The sequence below is a fragment of the Amphiura filiformis genome, chromosome 2 (assembly GCF_039555335.1).
Source record: "Amphiura filiformis chromosome 2, Afil_fr2py, whole genome shotgun sequence".
Classification (NCBI taxonomy): Eukaryota; Metazoa; Echinodermata; class Ophiuroidea; order Amphilepidida; family Amphiuridae; genus Amphiura; species Amphiura filiformis.
In genome coordinates this window covers 33993546-34009847 of record NC_092629.1, presented here as the reverse complement: position 1 = coordinate 34009847, position 16302 = coordinate 33993546, and the positions used below count along the sequence as shown (strand labels likewise).

Below are 16302 nucleotides of genomic sequence, written 5' to 3'. Positions count from 1 at the left end.
ATTTTCATGTTGTTATAAGCAAATATAATGTTCCAGATAACGCTAGTTAATAAATACATTAAGAAAAAGTACCTTAAAATTGCACTTTCTGTTAGTAATCCTTTTGGACTTTAACTTTTAACATGTTCTAGCAGCCCTATATAAAACCGTAACACTCAAAAGGCCATATCTCTGGAATGAAACGTCCGATTAAGATTATTTAAACGCCAAAATGTTTCTTTCATCAATTCCCAGCCAATAAGTTAGGTCTGAATCAATTTAAAAGTACTTCAATTTTTAGTGGACATGCCTAGTAGTAGGGTGACGATATCTTTGGGAAGCACCGTGGCCCAATAGTTAGGGTGCGAGTTTCATAATCGAAAGGTTGTGGGTTCAAGCCCCACCACGGCCAGTGTGTTGCGTCCTTGAGCAAGATAGCTTAATTCCCAATTGCTTCACTCTAAAATGGGGAGCTGCTGCGGGCTAATCACTGCGCATCAGTTGTGGACTTGTTAAAGCGGAAATGATTCTGATATATCCTAATGGCAGCGGAATAAGTGTGCTGATAATTAGGTCATGCCACATTAAATCAAACAACATGTATTTATTTAAAAAAAATTATTTTACTTACCTTTGCGACACATTCCTGCTTCAAGACATTTTTGATAGCGGCAGTACTGGCAAAGTAGCCTTGACGTCGGGGTTACGTCGCATCGCTGGTTGTTTATGCATCTGAAGTTTGGCTGGCCTTTTTTGGTACTTCGGATGAAGAAACTCTGGGGATGATGTAAGAATGAAAAGAACCCCAATTAAAGCACTAATAATATATGATGCGATCAATCCAAGGAACAAACCAAAAGATCGATGACGTCCTATAAAGCGTAACTAGTTTCGTTTCTCGGCTGACCCTCCCTCCCTGCCAGAAACGTAATAAAGAAATGTTGAAAAGTTGACATAATAATAATAATGACACATTCTTCAAACCGATGTTTTTGTACAAACGTAATCGAGTATTTTACCCCCTTCGTTTATAGGACGTCATCGATCTTTTGGTTTGTTCCCTAAATGAGTGTTTTGTTGCTAATATTGATTTTGAGATATAGCCAATAATAATATTCAACTTCTTTTGTATTTTATTGTTCTGAGCAACACAAAATGACCACAACTTTACTCCCCATTCCAGAAAAATACAGAACTAATTTTTTTGGATTAAAAAAATATTATTCTGTTTTGCCAAATGAAACATAGCTAAATCCTAATCCTTCAGTTAGTCCTAACTGGCAATGAAATTAAAATTTTAATATTTGGTAAATTTTTGGAAATAAGGGCCAAAAACATGCATTTTTAGGGCGTTTTTTCGACCTTTTTCATATTCAAGACCAAAGACTAATATCAAGTTATGCATTCTAATATTTGAAAAACACATTTTCCAATTTTTTCATAACCAATTTCCCTCAAATTGCAATAATATTAAAATTTGACTTTTATTGCCAGTTAGGACTAACTAAAGGATTAGGATTTAGCTATGTTTCATTTGGCAAAACAGGATATTTTTTAATCCAAAAAAATTAGTTCTGTATTTTTCTGGAATGGGGAGTAGAACCGTCAGTCTAATTGTGATGGTGTTTCAGGGTTCGTAGGTTTTTGCCGCAGGTGGAAAAAACCATGGTTTTAACCGCGGTTTTAACCACTTGGCAAAAACAGTTTTTGCCAGTTTTTGCCGGCAAAAATGGCAAAAACTAAAAAAGTGATTTATAGTTCAGTTTTTTCATCTCAAAACAAATAATTAAGCTACAAAAATAAGTTCCCGAGTGTAACAAGGCCAGATTTTGTAATTATAAGCAATATATTAAGAAATTAAAGGCATGTGTTTTCATAGCTCAAGTGCAGTTAACCAAAATGTGGCATGTATCAAATTCAAAACTTTTTCATTTTAAGGACTTAATGAGACAAAAAAATATGTTGAATGATTCGTTAAAAGTTGTGTGTTACTGTTTATGAGCTTTCTGTGTCACTTTTTAATATTTGAGTGACTATATGTGTGAGTTTTTGCCATTTTTGCCGGTTTAAACCAGGCAAAAACTAGGTTTTTGCCAAATATTGCAACTTTGCCGGCAAAAACAGGTTTTTGCCGGCAAAAAACGAACCCTGTGGTGTTTACATTCAAATAGAGTTCTGAAATTGGAACATACAATGAAATTTAGAACTGCATTTTAACTTTGTGTCGATAAACGACACATGTAGCTTGATTGCATCAAATATATGATTTTTTCTAAAATTGCAATTTCTTTGCTAGTTTTTTCACAAATTGATGAAATAATATTAGTATAATACCAGCAGATTCTCAATGAATTTGAGTCAAAGCGATTGAGGTAAAATTATAAATGATCAAAACTGTTCAGTTACTGGCCCCAGGAGAATCCGCATTTTGTTTTTGTTAATTCTTGGTCGAAAATTATGCATCCAATACAAACCCGTAAGTGAAAAAATTCCAAAGTTGAATTTCAAACATCCCTTTCCTCATCTGCGCCGACTTCATTGATAAATCTTGTGTTTATAGTTGTTAATCATTTTCAATTTAACCCTAAGGGGTGGTGCAATAATTATGTGTACCCCCGGGTGGGGAATTATAGGGGGCAAAGATTTTTGGCAGGCCAAAAGGGGGGCAAGCATTTTTGGCAGGTCGAAAGGGGGGTCAAGTTTAATTTTGGCAGGTTGAGGGGGGCAAGCAATTTTGGCACAGATATTTTGGGCACCATTTCTATATTACACCATCAGGTGTAGGAAAACGTTAGGAACACGTTTAAATATGCAAAATTTCCTGCTCGCTGCACTCGCACTATATGATAAGACAATTTAAGGTTTTAAATTCGGGTTCCCCAAAATCTTGCATGTGGGGGGGAAAGATTTTTGGCACGTCAAAAGAGGGGGGGGCAAAGATTTTTGGCACATCAAGGGGGGGGCAAAGATTTTTAGCACGGTCAAAGGGTGGGGGGCAAGCAATTTTGGCAGACCATTTTGAGAATTCACCACCGGGGTACACATAATTATTGCATAACCCCTAACAGCCCTGCATACTACAAAATAGTAAGTGCCGGAATTTAACAGTAATGGTAAGGGAGCCCTCTCTCAATATAGAATGAATAGAATTAGTGGCAGTGTGGCCGGTGAACTTTTCAGGTGAAATTTGTAGTATTGCAGTCAAAATATGTAAAATTGGGCCTTTGTTCAGAGGGGGGGAGGCAGGACTCGATTAGAGGGGTTTTACAACTTTGGCTCTGTGCATGTAGAATTTTGCCTGTGCATGCAAATTAATTTGAAAAAAACCAGAGTTGTGCAGGTAAATTTTATTTTCTAAATTGACCGGGGCTGGTAGTGGGGGGGGGCATTAGTTTGAGGGTTATTTTCATCAAAAAATCTGCTGAAGGGGGAGCAACTATTTAAGGATATACGGTAGTAAACATCTCAAAAAAAGTAACTAACCCCCCTTAAATAATGACCATTATTCAAAAATTGGTTATATTACAAATATGTAAAATGCGTTGGAAGCAGAATTTATTTCTGCACATTTTGACACCTAATTTGCAGCAATTGACTAAATATTGACGTCACAACGTACATTTAAATCAATGTCACCCAAGATTTGAAAGTTGCAGTAAATTGTATTGATTTTGTATTCAGTGTAATGGAAGGAAATCTGTGTAATGATATCTGAGTGTTGTATTGTAAAAATTTGTATGTAAGTGCAACTTTCAAATCTGTACCTCACTACATTAAATTGACCGGTGTTTTCTTGGCTATCGTATCAAATGAGGTGTCAAAATGCGCAGAAATAAATTCTGCTTACAACGCATTTTACGGATATGTAATACAATAGCCTCTTTTTGAATAATGGCCATTATTTAAGGGGGGTTAGTTACTTTTTTTGAGATGTTTATTATAAATGAATAAAATAGAACACATTCACCTTGCATGCCTCGCAGATTTGAGCGCCAAAATACCTCCCTGCCGCCTGATCGCAACACACCGCACACAACACGCCACTCGTCGACACCACGTTGGATCCGGTTGGCCGTGAGGTTGTCACCATGGATGGTTGAGGAAACGATTCTGGCATTCTGGCACCCCCGCTAATGTGCGGTTTGCTTGGGTTTAACACGTCAGTTGCCATTGGTTGTGTGTGCCTGTAAAAATGTGCAATATTCGTTTTTACACCCCTGGCCAATTTTGTGCCTATTTTTGCATTTTCCTCCAAAATTATAGTGCATTGGTGACAAGTAAGATATGTATATTATAGGGGCAAGGACTACAACTACTGCACTGAAAATTCAGCAACTCAAGGCAAGTAGTTAATGATTTATTGATCAAATATCGGTTTTCCCTCATGTTTGACTGTAACTCCACAACTGTTGTCTGTGCTGAAATAAAAATTTCCAGTGCAGTAGTTGTAGTCCTTCCCCCTATAATATACATATCTTACTTGTCACCAATGCTCTATAATTTTTGAGAAAAATGCAAAAATAGGCACAAAATTGGGCAGGGGTGTAGTACCCCCTTAAAGGCAAACTGATTTTCACAAATATTGGGAATTCTCAGGGCAAAATGTTGCCGAAAAAAAAATCGAAAATTCCGAAGTGTTTTAAAAATTGTGAATTCCCTGCGACATGGCAAAACTGACCATTGTTGAGGGGTTTCCCAGAGATTCAAATCCGACGAGAACCCGAGAACCGGTTCTCCTGAAGGTTCTCGCTGGATTACATAGAGCAGGACTAACAAAAGCTTCCAAGTCTCAGATCGCATGTTGTGTTATATTTTACCTTCCTTTACTAGAACGGAAATATGATACTCTCATGAATCCAAAAATACAAGTATGAAATGTTGGGGAAAAAGACAAAGTTTTCTTCAATTTATTTAGAGAATAAATGATAGGATTTTGTCTTTTGCCTATCCAATATCGTGTCATAATGGATGGGCTGGCCAATATTTTTATCGTAGTGGATACCGGCGCATTCTTATTCAGTTTTAATGTAATTTTTGCGAGAAAAACTGCCTTTTTTCAGAAAAAAATAAAGGTACTTTTGTCATGTTTGAGAGGACATCCCCGTTGTTTTAAATGAACGAAACCATCACGAACATCTAAGCCGCCGAATCGCGTTCTTGGTTCTCGCGACGTATTACGCGAACGCATTATCGCGCGATCATTGAGGAGCAACAAGCGTGCGTTGCGTGGCGGTATGGCGCCCTGACTAATATCACTATCAACTATTGTGAGATATTATACACCAGAAAACCAATCAAATTACGTGAATTCTTTACAAGACGCACCCATTGAATAAGAATGTATGATAATGAACGGAAATCCATGGCCCATGCATGAACTAAGCAGGGGCTCCGGAAGATATAAAATATTGGGGGGGGACAATGGCACCTGGCCAAAATTATTGGGGGGGGGGGGGCCCAATGGTACTTTTCAATAGCCACCAAAAATTTTTTGGGGGCCTGGTTAAGTTTGAGCAATGTTGTGAAAGGGTAGTAAAAGCGACATACATAATGCCTGTCAGAAAAACTGCAAAAAAATGGAAGGCCAGGTACATCAGGGGAAGTGGAGACAGCCTTATGTTTTACCTGTTTTTCTCATTATTTTACGGGAATCAAAAGCCTGGTTTTGATGAGAACCAAAGGTTCTCGCAAAAGCCCTTTGCGAGAACCCAAACAGGTTCCAGCAATTGATTGCGAATTTGAACCCCTGTTTTACCAAAATTGCCCCTTTTCTTGGGAATTTCCACAGCAAAAACTTTTTTTTTAAATTTCCATATCTTCCATACAGAGTGTCCCATTAATTTCTGGAATAGCCCAGAGGGTACACATGTTACATACTTAATTATACCTACAGGGTGTCCCAAAAAAAAGAGGCCCCACATTGCGCCCTCTTTGTCGTCTATTTCTGAAAAGATGATCAAATATATTTTGGTATGTAAAGGAACCTTTAATTATTAGCTTTAATAAACCAAAACAATTATTTTAATCGGCTCTCAAATTTTGAAGCTATGCCCTTTTAAAGACAAGTGCCCGTTTTTCACTCTGTCCACGGATAGCAAACAGAGTAGTTGGGATGGGTCATGCTGTGTAGTGGTCTGCAAGAACACCAGACCTCACACCATTTGATTTCTTCATTTGTGTCAAAATCCAAGATCTTTGAAAACGTATTACTGCTATATTCGCAAGTATCCGGCTCACTAGGTTGGTACGCAACGCAATTGATGCAATGAGGACTATAGGGCTGAAACCTGTATTCGTCAAGGAGGCAACCAGGTAGAGGGCAGAGCAGCACAGTAAACTCATTTCAAAAGAACCACAGACAAACTAAACAGCCCTTTTCAGTGCTACCTTTTATTGTTGTCAATAAAAAGAAAGCAAGAAACAATAAAGTAAGAAAGTAAGAAACATAATAAAACAAAAAGGCATAAAATAACCGAGAAAAACATAAGTAATTGCAAGTATAGCAAAAGAAGTCCCATCCCACATCAATTTCTTCCAAATTAATGACACTTAACAAAATCCATAACCCACAAGCCCATCTGTAAAGCCCATTCCCTAAAATAAAGTTGTTATTTTATAAAGTTATCACCGAGGAATGTTTTATATTCATGCATGGTATATGCACTTTTCAATCTTTGAAGTAGCTAAACCTCCTCCGTGGACAGAGTGAAAAACGGATACATTTCTTTAAAAGGGCATATCTTCAAAAGTTATGAGCCGATTAAAACAATTGTTTCGGTTTATTAAAGCTAACGGGTAAAGGCTTCTTTACATACCAACATATGCTTGATCAACTTTTCTGAAATAGGAGAAAAAGAGGGCGCAATGTGGGGCCTCTTTTTTTTGGGACACCCTGTAAAATCACGATCACATATTGATCATGAGGTAACATGAAAAGAATGTATTGATTTATTTATTACATTACAAATTCAAGGTTGTCATGTTTGCTGAAACACCAAGGCCAGTCCAGGGTATGCAAAATGAAAAGCAATCACCACTGTAGGATTGCCAAACTTGTGTGATTTTGAAGCCCAATTTGGGTGCTTTCTAAAATTATGATGAAATTTCCAACTGCAATTGCCATTGCAGGATTGCCAAACCTGTGGTTTTGAAGCCCAATTGGCTGTTTTTTAAACTTTTGATGAGAGTTTCAACTGCAATCCCCACTGCAGGGTTACCAAACCTGTGATTTTGAAGCCCAATTGGGTGCTTTCTAAAATTTTGATGCAATTTGAACTGCAATGCCATTGCAGGGTTTGCCAAATCTGTGGTTTTGTAGCCCAATTGAATCATTTTAAAGGGGCTTACAGTTACTTGAAGAAACCAAAGAAATATAGAACCTTTCAGTAATATTGAACTTGCTACTTGGGCTGAAAATGTACAGCTTTATGGAAAAGAAATATTAATCTATTTTTATAGAAATGTTACAATATGGCTTTAACACTTATTAAGTGGGAGCAAGTCACAAATAACGGTATAGGCTTACACGTTCCCATATTTCTTTAACAAATTTCTTCACCAATCCTTGAAAAAATTTCACTATAAATAGTAAGTATTATTATATAACATTTTGCAATAAGCAAATCCAAAAATCCTTCAAGTTTTAAAATTATCCTTTGCAATTACAAAAAGATCAATCAAAATCTTGGCATAAACTTGAGTGTTTCGCAATTTGCTTTGTGTCCAACTCTTTTTTACCAATCAATCAATTGCCATGCAAGATTGCTCAACCAGTAATTAGGTATTTTTCTTATGGCAATCTATTCATCACGTTCATACACTTATTAGTCATGACTATTGTTTCTTGACCTTCATCTCTAAATCACCATTTTTGTCTTGTGTCAATACATGCATAGGTCATACCACAGATCCTGGAACTTAAAAAGTGCTAATAATTTTGGATTACAAATATATTATTATCCTGTTTTGCCAAATGAAATTTTGTCATGCTCCAGATTTATTTATTTATTTATTTATTTGTTATTTATTCAGAAAAATTCCATCAATACAAAAGTACTGGTCTCCCTGGAAGCCCTATATTGCATAATATACTCCGGGGTGCACTTCAATATGAAATGGATATAAGTGTAGGGCTAGCACTTTCGCACTAAGGGGCATTCGGTGAGAGACCTCGAAAATCGAATTTCTAGTTCTAGTTCTGGCTTCAAATTTCTTTGTTTGTTCAAAATAAGTAACACAATCAGTGACAATGAAAGTTGCTGTTCAAATTGAACTTGTATAGTAAGGGTCTTTCGAATTTCGGTGACAGATCAAATGGAAAAATAAGGGGTCTTCCGGTGACAGAGCATGTGTTCGTAAAAAAATATGGGGTCTTTGGGTGACAGCGATGCTAAAAAAGGGGGTCTTAACAGCCCTACATACGCGTCACCTCCAAAGTTGGAGTGCCCCCCGGTATATACTGCTCAAAAAAGTATCCTTACACAATCTGAACCATATTGGGGTAAATTTATTTTTTAATAGATGCACTGTCTAATCCGGCACATGACACCCCATTGAATCCAATGTGACTTCAACTTCAAGAAGCAAAGTTACAAGCATTTAATAAGATGAAGGTCCAGTTTTATAAGTGACAAACTGGCCTATTCAAAACTCCATGGACTACACATCTGGTTTCATAGTGGTAAATGGCTAAATTGTGTGTGCCTTTAATTTAATTTAATTTAATTTAAAACAAAGAAAACAAAATAAAACTGAAACAAAAGAGCTGGCAAATAAAATGGAAGTTGCTTGTAACTTTACTTCTTGAGGTCACATTGACTTCAATGTGGTGTCATAATGTGCAGGATTAGATAGTGCACCTATTACAAAAACAAATTTGGCCTATATGGTTCGGGGGGTTCAGTTTTGTAATTGTGATTTATATTTTTCCCAGTGTAAGGATACTTTTTTGGCACAGTATATAATATTTACCATTGGCATAACATTACCCAATAATATATCAAATTTGATGAAAAAAGGCCCAAATATAATATCAATTTTATATTATTTTTGCTCAAAATTACAATAAATTTGTCCAATTATGTAAAATTTGCCCAAATTTTGTTATATAAAAGCAATGAAGAGTCAGCACTTTTCCAGTTCTTGGAGACAATCAAAATAAATTTGCATAGTTTTGGCCAAAATTGGGGTGGGTGGGATATCACTGGTAACTTTTCTGCAGGGTATCCCTGGCCTTTCAGCCATCTCCTCCATGATTATTTGATGGTATTTCGATGTACTGATATTTTAGTGCGTATTTTGTAATTTTTATGTGAATTTTGGAAATAAATGAATGAATTCAAACTTGTAAATTCTTACAAAAAGGCTTGTGAAAATAAAAACCCTGCAAACAATGTGGCACTTAATACAACAAAGGTGATTTTACAGTACTATTATTAATTAAGGCTTAGCCTCTGGCCAATGTCTTTAAATAATTATAACCATGAACTTGCACATTGTACCATGAAGATCACAACAAAATTATTTAGGTGACCTACTGACATTGTTATGCTTCATGATAACAGGGATGTAAGTGAGGTAGTGATCCACTTCCTGAAAACCATGCGAGCTGAAGGCAAGTAGCCGAGCCAAAGGAAAGGCATGCAACGGGGGTCCCCTAGCGGGGGTTCTCCCCCCCTCACAAAATTTGTTTTTTGCACTTTTTATGACAAATTATCATCATCCAATTCCGAAAATGTAAAAATTTCCAGAATTTTTTTTTTTTTTTTGGCCCCATTTCCGGAATTCCGGCAGTCTTACATCTATGTGAAAACTTTACAGGGCCACAAGCCACTAGTTTTTGTGTTCTAAATCTGTATGACAAAGAAAAATGGAGGACGAGGCTTTTGATTGGGTCACACCCAGGGTTGTAGCTAGGACATTTTTAGTGCTGGGTGGCATTTGATGAAAATCTTGCATATTTGGCCATTTGTTGTCAAAATTGTGCAATTTTGTACTCTGAGTGGTGGGCTCCAATGCCAAAATTGCAGTTGAGTGGTGGGCTCCAAAACTGAGTGGTGGGCTCTGCCGCCCACCACCGCCCACTGTAGCTACAACCCTGGTCACACCCTGGTCTTCACAAAATTTGGACCATTGTTGCTACTCTTGCAAATGAGGATTTTCGGATTTATTTACACTTTTGCATGCACGGGTGGGGGTGGGTGCAGCTACACTCCACTTCCCCTGCATATGAGCCTGAGTGAATAACCTGTAAAGCCAAGGTATTACTCAGAGCATTGCATAAATGGTCAGTCCACAGACCATTGCTTCTACATGATAAAAGTATTTGACCTACTGACCTGAATAAGCTGGTCAGTCTGATGTGCCCTCAGGCTATAACATACTCAGGACTCTCAGGACAAGGTCAACCTATACATGAGGGTGTTCTGGCATATGGAATGGATTAATGAGAAGCATTAAGGCCAAGGTAACATCATCATAACATCAGATGACCTACTGACCTGCATAATCAGCTGGTCAGCCAGCTAGCCTGCAGGCTACATGTATAACATTAACTCAGGACAAGGTTGGTTAACCCCATACACTGGCAAGGAATGAACTTGAATGGACACATAAATGAGAAGCTTTTAACCTTCTCCACACTGCAGACAACAAGTTTGTCAATTTTTTTTAAAAATTCACAAATTTTGGAATTGTGCATATTCATGACCATATTTGGAATCGGCATGAAAAATGCATTAAAATGAAAACAAACAATCATAACGTCGGGTGCATCACATACTGGTCTATCTTGAATTTTTGACTTTTTTGAGAAAATTGGTATATAGTTCTTTTTTACGGAGCTCTTCCAATACAACAAATTACAGACCTCAATTTTCCTAGATAATTAGTTATAAAATGTTAAATTTAAACTATCTATGATTTTTTCAAAATACGTATTTCACATACTGATCTATCTCGAAAAAACACGCATTTCTAGAAAATCATAATTGAAAATCTTCAGTATTAAGTTTACCTTTCTATAATTTAATTAGACTATGGATTTTCATGAAAGTGGTTTTAATTTAAAGCATATACTTAACAGATTTATTTAAGTGGAATCTTGAATTATATTTACGTATGTAATATTGCTTAAAACTACACTTAAGTTGTAGTTCTGTATGTGAAATCGTTAATTTCCCGATATCGCATTGAAAGTGCATTACATACTGGTCTATCTCGAGAAGCTTCGAGATAGACCAGTATGTGATGCAAATCTAAAGTCACGTCACCGTTCATGAAATCGAGATAGCCCCCAAGATAGACCAGTATGTGATGCACTTTAAATACGATATCGGGAAATTAACTATTTCACATACAGAACTACAACTTTAGTGTAGTTTTAAGCAATATTGCATTCGTAAATATAAGTCAAGATTCCACTTAAATAAATCTGTTAAGTATATGCTTTTATTTAAAACCACTTTAATTAAAATCCATAGTCTAATTAAATTATAGAAAAGTTATCTTAATACGAAGATTTTCAATTGCGATTTTCTCGAAATGCGTGTTTTTCGAGATAGACCAGTATGTGATGCGTCCGACGATAATATTGGTTCAGTCAGGTTCTTCAGATAGCTCAGCTGCCTCAGATTCGACGAGAATCACAGAATCGACTCTCGTAATGATTCTTGTAACATTTGTTGCGAGAATCAACTCCTTTCATTGTCATTGAATCATGCAGTAAGTAATGCGATTCAGATGTTTTTTGATTCTCGCAAACTGGCACGAAATTGAGGCTTTGCAAAAATTTCTCAAAACTTGGGATTTTTTTTTATGTTGAAGCCTATAGGCCTATGGCTAGCACACAGAGCATTAAGGGCATACGAGGTATTGTTGATCGAAGCAGCCAAAAGATCAAGTTTCATTATCTGAATCAATTATTGAAAAATAACACTTTGAAAACTTGCTTAATTTATTGTTGTTTAAATGAGTTATGTACGTTTTACAAAAGTGTTGTTGTTTCAGCCCTCTTTACAACATAACTCAAGAACCACAGGACCTACAAAAGTATATCTGTGATATTTGAATTCTTCTGTAGATGCTTGCTATGAATTGAGCAATGCAATTTTTGCTAAAGCTCACTACCATTCGCAAGATGCTGTGAATTCCTTTTTTTTTTTGCTGCTTGAACCAACAATACATTGTATACCCTTAAGGCCAAGTAAATAAAAAACATGTTTCTCATCCCCTCCCGCTTCAGTTTTTGAAGATTTTGCAATTTTCTTTTTATTTTGCAATCTTTCTGTCATAACTTTTTGTAAAGATACTAGAGAAGTTGCAACTTCTTCTTATAAGCCTTTACAATAGTATAAGAAGAGAAGTTGCAACTTCTTCTTATAAGCCTTTACAATAGTATAAGAAGAGAAGTTGCAACTTCTTCTTATAAGCCTTTACAATAGTATAAGAAGAGAAGTTGCAACTTCTTCTTATAAGCCTTTACAATAGTATAAGAAGCATTTGTGAAGTGTTTTGTGATGACCAGAGGGGGTTGACATCTCAAAACAACAAAATAAAAAGAGCCTCTTCATATTTTCAGCTTCTAATCTTTACGCTATAAAAAGGATAAAAAGCATCTAAATAGGGTAATTTAGGGCATTTTTCAATAAAAATAAAAAGCCCTCTTCCTCCTATTTTTCCAAAACCTGGACGAGAAACATGTTTTATTTTTTACTTTGCCTAAGGCCAAGGTAGAGTGGCCTGCATCAGCTGGTCAGCCTGCCTGCCTACCTGCAGGCTATAACCATTAACCCATACACTGGCATTATACTGAATGAACTTGAATGGAGCTTTCAATGCAAGCCAAGGTAACCTCATCACATCAGATGACCTACTGACCTGGCCCTGCCTGCAGGCATAACATTCTCAGGACAAGGTTAACCCATGAGTAAACCATAACAAAAATATTGCAGGTGACATCCTGACCTACATAACATACATCATTGCCTCAGAATCATAGCACATTTTTCATCACAAAATAGACTTTAGTTCTACAAGCATGTTGTACTCATCACCTGTGTATGTCTGCAATCATATAGATTGAATGCAATACAGGTAGGTGCGAGTGATCGGCATGATATGAATATTCTATAGAATCAAGCCCATTTAAACCAGGGGGACTGGGGTGGATGCCCCCCCCAAAAAAAACATGCCAAAGTCCCCCTTTTTTTGACATCTACGGTTCAATGCAGAGGTAACGCATGAATGTACTCGGACAGGGCGACATACTAGTATTCAAAAGTTGTTTTCACTGAATCCTGTTACATCATCACTTCTACAGCGAATATCATTTTGGACCCAATTTATAGCATCTTGGCCATAGCAAGGAGCGGTTAGTTTAGTTTACTAAAGTGCATTACAATTGTGTAAAAAAAAAGAACAGAATTTTGAAAAATATTAATTGAGGGCATCCTCAGCAAATGTTACAATATGGCTTTAAGTAGGGCAAGTGGATGTGCATGTTCGGTGGGCAAGTGAAAATTGTAAACAATTGCTTATACTTCCCTGTATTAAGCCCGATACTGACTCCACTTCGCAGTACATTTTAATTTCATCGCACGATGTTGTGATATGTTTTAAAAACATGTGGGGTCTGCATCTCCTTTTAAGGTCATTCTACCGACCTTGATTTTCCAGCAGCCAATCAGAAGCGTGCACGGCTGCGATATCGCAGCGCGATGCGAAAAAGTTGAACATTGTTTAACTCCATCGCGGACCGAAATTTCCAACGCGTGATGAGAATTTTCACCGCTGAGCTCGTAAAAACCTGGCTCAGATTACAGTTTTTATAGCATCGCATTGCGCTGCGATGTGGAGTCAGGACCGGGCTTTAGACAGCAGAAGCACTCCATCCAGCGTTCGAAATTTTGGTTGTCCGGTTGCCCGGGACAACTAAAAAAGTCGCCGGACAACCAAAAATACTGATTCGGTTGTCCGCCGGACAACCATAAATCTAGCCAAAAGTCACATTTGTAGCCCTACGGACAACCAGAAACTTAGACGGACAACCAGAATTGTAATCTGGTTGTCCGTAAATTCTTTCATTTATTTTTCCTAAATTCAACACTGACTCCATCTGTACCAACTGGCTGGTCATTTCAAAAACTCCTTGGAATGTCCTTGAATTGAAAAATATATCTGGCAAAATAATTTGCTTTATCATCTCAAAATTAATAAACACAAATTCAAGGCCGCCATCTAATAATGATAGCAACCTCGTTTATCTTAAGTTCATTATCACCAAGGTTAGGCATGTTGATTTCTATGAAATACTACACAGGTCTAATAACTTGTCCTCCACAAACTAAATATGGGAAAAAATAGAATAAAATAAATATAAAGACACAGCTTGTCAAAGATAAATTACCTGTGATTTAAAGCCATATTATAACATTTTCATACAAAATAGATAAGCATTTCTTTGCCATAAAATGTTAGCTTTTACTGTCAGATAGGCCTAATTTGAGATACAGTAAAACCTCATTATAACGAAATCTGATACAAGAAAAACCCTGTTATAAAGAAGTATTTTTCCAGAACCAAGATACAAAATTCTTTTGTTATCTATTGTTTTTACAACCCTTATATAACGAAATCTGGATATAAAGAACTAATTTCTGTCCCTGACAACTTCGTTATAATGAGTTTCCACTGTATACATGTATCCCCTTTTATTTTTGAGCCTAACAACTAATGCAAAGCAAAGAAAATTGGAATTTACTACCAGCGCCAATGTCGCCAATACGTATCACTCTTTCGGTCATGTTATGTACAATCATTTGTTGTGTAGATCACCGTCCCGCCGCGCCATGTACGTACTGTGTGTTATGAACATTGTGTATGCGTTCGACTAATAATTCCATCGTAATAATAAAACGACGGTTCCAGCGTTTTATTCAAAATCTTGGATTCCGACAAAACTACAGCACCCAGAGCCTTGATATTTGCAGGGTATATAGGTTTAATAAATTACAATATAATCGTGTAAAAAAAAGAATTTTAAAAATATTGAAGGTTTCCTCCTCAGCAAATGTTATAATATGGGTTTAATAAAGCAAAGATTGTTTAGTCCTTTGTTTGCTTGCCCGTTTGACTACTTTTGATATTTGGTTGGTCGGCTTATTAAAGGTTTCGTGCCCCCTCCCCCCTAAAAAAAGCGACCAGCATGCCAACATATACCACAGGGGGGCACTCAACATAAATTTTGAGGGAGTCTAGAGAATTAAAATTGGGCCAAATTATTGAGGCTGAAGAGCTAAAAAAAATCCAAATTCCCATGGCCTAAAGACCCTACAGAGTACAGTGTTGGCCTATATATACAATGATATACATGTGCAAGTTCCTATAGTATACATGTAGGGGCCACAAATATTTTTTCCCAACAAAACATAAAGCTCTTAACCATATCACTGCTCTAACCATGGACCATCTTTCTCTAATATTAACCAACATGCAACAGTAAGCTCTGTGTGACTAGGACCTACATGAATTGCATCAATTCAGAATCTGAAAATAATGAATTGTAATAATTTAATATTGGCAGAAAAAAAAAGAAGTTTATTGGCTGCTCAAAAGGACATGCAACAGGAAACAATGAAGCTATACTTTCATTGACCTATTTCTTAAATAGCAGCTTTCTTCACAGGCTTTGAACAGTTTTAGAAAATAATTTAAATAGATGAGGTCAAGGTGATCACTAGTATTATACACAATATACAATCTATGGACCACAATGGTCTCATGCATAGACCCTGGAAAAAGAACCCCAAATGGGATAATTCAATAACCTCAATTAAGGGGGTACTACACCCCTGCCCAATTTTGTGCCTATTTTTGCATTTTTCTTAAAAAGTATAGCGCATTTGTGACAAGTAAGATATGTATATTATAGGGGCAAGGACTACAACTACTGCACTGGAAATTTTATTTCAACACAGACAGCTAGTTGTGGGGTTACAGTCAAAAATGAGGGAAAACCAATATTTGATCAATAAATCAATAACTACTTGCCTTGAGTTGCTGAATTTTCAGTGCAGTAGTTGCAGTCCTTGCCCCTATAATATACATATCTTACTTGTCACCAATGCGCTATAATTTGTGAGAAAAATGCAAAAATAGGCATAAAATTGGCCAGGGGTGTAGTACCCCCTTAAAACAATCATAGTGCAAAATTTGACCTTAAGTTTCGGAGTATGAGTTTTTGTACCCAAATTTTTAAAGGTCATTCAATGAATGTGCACATGTATTGGGGTTAAAGAACTGTGCCTTGATAGGTGAGCATAGTGT

General features: G+C 36.7%; 1 protein-coding gene across 1 annotated transcript in view; it reads right to left on the bottom strand.

Annotated features, from left to right (window-relative positions):
- Positions 1-16302, bottom strand: part of LOC140146107 (uncharacterized) — a 69353-nt gene that overhangs the window by 11809 nt on the left and 41242 nt on the right. The window contains exons 3-4 of the mRNA XM_072167858.1: positions 3947-4163; positions 611-755 (exon numbers count right to left, since the gene is read on the bottom strand). Of these exons, the coding sequence (XP_072023959.1) occupies positions 611-755; positions 3947-4150 (349 nt within the window). The 5' untranslated portion in view covers positions 4151-4163. The remainder of the gene's footprint in view (positions 1-610; positions 756-3946; positions 4164-16302) is intronic.